Raw genomic sequence first — 3,398 nt, forward strand, 5'->3', positions numbered from 1 at the left:
CACGATAACTATAAATATCATAATATTACGACGGAGTATTAGGGCCACTTTAAAAAGAAAAAAATATTTTTAAAATTACGACTTTAAATCTAGTAAATTTACGACAGAAAAGTCGTAACTGCTAAATTACGAGAATAAAGTCACATATTTATGACTTTAAAAGTCATAGGCTAAATTTACGACTCTTAATCTCGTAAATCTACGAGACTAAGAGTCGTAAATTTACGAGAAAAAAACTCGTAAAACTATAAGATTTAAAGTCATAAATTTACGAGAAAAAACTCATAAAGTTACGAGAAAAAAACTTGTAAATCTACGAGATTCGTAAATTTACGAGGAAAAATTGGTACATTTATGAGATTAAAAGTCATAAATCTACGAGAAAAAGAACAATATTACTTTTTTTTGTGGCCCTAATACTCCGTCGTATGATATACCAAAATAAAATTTATTTTAAATTATTCTCTGAAAGAAAATGGAAAAAACATGTCACTACATTCTTTTCTCTGACTTTATTTTTTCAAGTAAAATGTAACTGAATTGTTTCAAATAAGAAACACTTTTTATAGTGCAAAACAGATTTAAGATTCTTAGTAGGAAATAGGGCTACGACGATTAGTCGATGAATCGACAACAAATCGGCTGTTAAAATATTCGACGACTAATTTAATAGTCGATTAGCTGTTACTTTATATTATATGGAGTCAGATTGTAGTAAAGTTGGAAGTTATAATGGAATCATGCTAGCTTTTTGGACTATTATGACATTTATTGAGGTTTTTAGGCTATTTTAGAGCTATCATTTCAGCTACATGCTAACTGTTTCTGCTAATTTAGGCTTTTTTCAGGGTTTTTTTTGGCTAATTTTGAGTTTTTGTAATTTTTCAGCTAATTTAGCTGTTTTGGCTAATTTAGTATTTTTTCCACTTTTTTATGCCATTTTGGTGTTTAGCTAATATTTCAGCTACATGCTAGCTGTTTTGGCTAATTTAGGCTTTTTTCCGTTTATTTAGGATAATTTAACATTTAACTAAGATCTCAGCTTCAGCATTTTTAGCTATCAATTTCAGCATCTTCAGCATTCATCTCACACCATTCACACCAGCATTATCACAGGTAATGCTATATATCTAGTTTTTAGTTACTTTAAAGCTAATGATGGCTAAGATGTGTTCTTTGCATCCAGTTTGCACATGACCCAATTAGTCGAGTAATCGGATAAAAATAATCGGTGATTAGTCGACTATTAAAATAGTTGTTTGTGGCGACACTAGTAGGAAACTACTTTGCTCAAAAGTTCAGCAATAAAAATGAACAAATAAAAACGATAGAAGAGAAATGGCACGATTAGACAATTTCATAAAATGTATCCTCATATCGCCCAGCACTACTACAGACTGTACTGTGATGACATTGTTTGTTAGAAACAGACACAACAGCTAGATTAGCTTAGTCCAGCTTTTTGGCACAAACATCTTTTGCTTTGCTTAATACTTTTCTCGCTGGTTGCTAATACTTTAAATGTGACTGTTTCTTCAGTGATGATTGAGGCGTCTGCCGAGAACGTCCTGCAGCAGGACTTCTGCCACGCGGTGAAGGTGGGAGTCAAACACACCCAGCAGATCATTCTCGCCATCCAGCAGCTGGCAAGAGAGCAGAAGGTCACCAAGCGCACGCCGGTCAAAATGTTCTTCCCTCCGACAGAGATGGTCGAACACGTTCGAAAGTAAGAGCGGATCCTTAAGTCGGTCTTTTCTAGAATTAAAGTAGAAACATTTTGGGGAAAGTAAATTTAAAGTGTTTTTATGAGAACTTGATGAAGCTAGAAGACTCAGGGAAGTAGGAGGGAGAATGGAGTTGGGGTGAGTTGCCAGGTAAAGTTGAGTGTCGTCAGCATAGCATTGAACTTGTGTATTGAATTTCCTGAAGATACTATAAAGAGGAGGGGGCGAGGACAGATCCTGGGGGCACACCTGAGTTGATTCAGGAGGGCTGAGACTTGAAAAAAATTACGTTAAAGGCGTTGAATGCTATAAAATAAAAAAGACAGCTTAAAAAAATAGTAAAATAAATTACAATATAAGAACAATAAATGTTGAATTTTATAGGTTTAACACATTGTTTTGCCTTTTCTTTCCAGATTCGCCTCTGAAAAGATCTATACTGTTTTCACTGATTATAGTCATGATAAGGTAATGGAAAATGCTCCACATGTTTATCTGATTATAATCTTAAAATCTTATATTTTATCTAAGTAAATGTTAAAATATTTATTGCAGATTTCAAGAGATGAAGCCATAAACAAAGTACGATTGGAAGCTGAAGAAGATCTCAAAGGTGGGCAGACATTTAGTTGCATTTTGTTTCTATAAATGTTTTGTAGAATTGTGTATAATCTTTATCTTTTGTGTGCAGCTGCGTTTCCTCAGGCGGAGCCCTTTGACTTCATTGAATCTTTTAACATCGTGAGCAAAGAAATCTTCCGTAATTTAGTGCTGAATGAGTACAGGAGGTGAGTGGGATCTGATCTGCTGCTAGAAAGTTGGTGCACAAATCTATAAAAAAAACGTGTGGATTTCCTCTGTGTTGAAGATGTGACGGGAGGGAACTGACCGCTTTGAGGAACATCTCGTGCGAGGTCGACCTTTTTCGGCCTCTGCATGGCTCGGCTCTGTTTCAGAGAGGACAAACGCAGGTGAGTGAGGAGCTGTGAGCCAATCGAATTCATGATTACAGGCAAAAGTCTGAACAGGAATTGGGAATAATTTAGTTGCATTTATATGGAGCTACTTTGGGGCCAATATTGTTTGAAACCCAAATAAAACATTTTGAAAAAATTATTGTTGTTTAGCCAAAAAAAATTTAAAAGGTCTAAAACCTTTTGCTATTCTAACATAAACTTGATTATTTTCACATTTAAATTTTTCGTTTTCAAAGCTCAAATTTTCAATTTCAGACCTTTTTTTTCAGTTTCAACTCTTATTTTTGTTTTCGAATCTGAAAATTTTCGTTTCAAAACTTTTGGCCCCGTTGCGGCGCGTTGGGGTGGAGCTAACACAAAGAGCCAATCAAAATCAATTGGTGTGGTAACTTCAGTCCCGGTGCATTCACTGACTCCTAGAACTGTGATAATTATGGTCAGAAAATGTCTGTATTGTCTGTACTATCATAGTCTGAAGTTATCCCAAGACGGGTGTAAAAAGCAGAGTTTTATCACGTACAAACCGCAATAGGCCACAGGAGATAACTAGAGCGCCAGTTGTGTTTTGGCCACTTAATGCAAGTATAAGGATGTTTTCTTTGCCTTTATTTAACACAATTTGATGGAACTTTGAACAATTTTGATTGCTCCTTCGTGGTAGCTCCGCTGCAACGTGCCATAAGGGGCCAAAAGTTTT

The 3,398-nt window shown here is 35.3% G+C and overlaps 1 protein-coding gene across 1 annotated transcript in view; it reads left to right on the forward strand.

Annotated features, from left to right (window-relative positions):
- The window catches only part of LOC112161875 (polyribonucleotide nucleotidyltransferase 1, mitochondrial), a gene marked incomplete at its 3' end in the record, with an annotated part of 7,592 nt that extends 4,897 nt beyond the window's left edge, over positions 1–2,695 (forward strand). The window contains 5 exon segments of the mRNA XM_024297382.2: positions 1,540–1,726; positions 2,141–2,192; positions 2,280–2,337; positions 2,416–2,512; positions 2,593–2,695. Of these exon segments, the coding sequence (XP_024153150.1) occupies positions 1,540–1,726; positions 2,141–2,192; positions 2,280–2,337; positions 2,416–2,512; positions 2,593–2,695 (497 nt within the window).
- Between the last annotated feature and the right edge of the window lie 703 nt (positions 2,696–3,398).

Source organism: Oryzias melastigma, linkage group LG15 (assembly GCF_002922805.2).
Source record: "Oryzias melastigma strain HK-1 linkage group LG15, ASM292280v2, whole genome shotgun sequence".
NCBI lineage: Eukaryota > Metazoa > Chordata > Actinopteri > Beloniformes > Adrianichthyidae > Oryzias > Oryzias melastigma.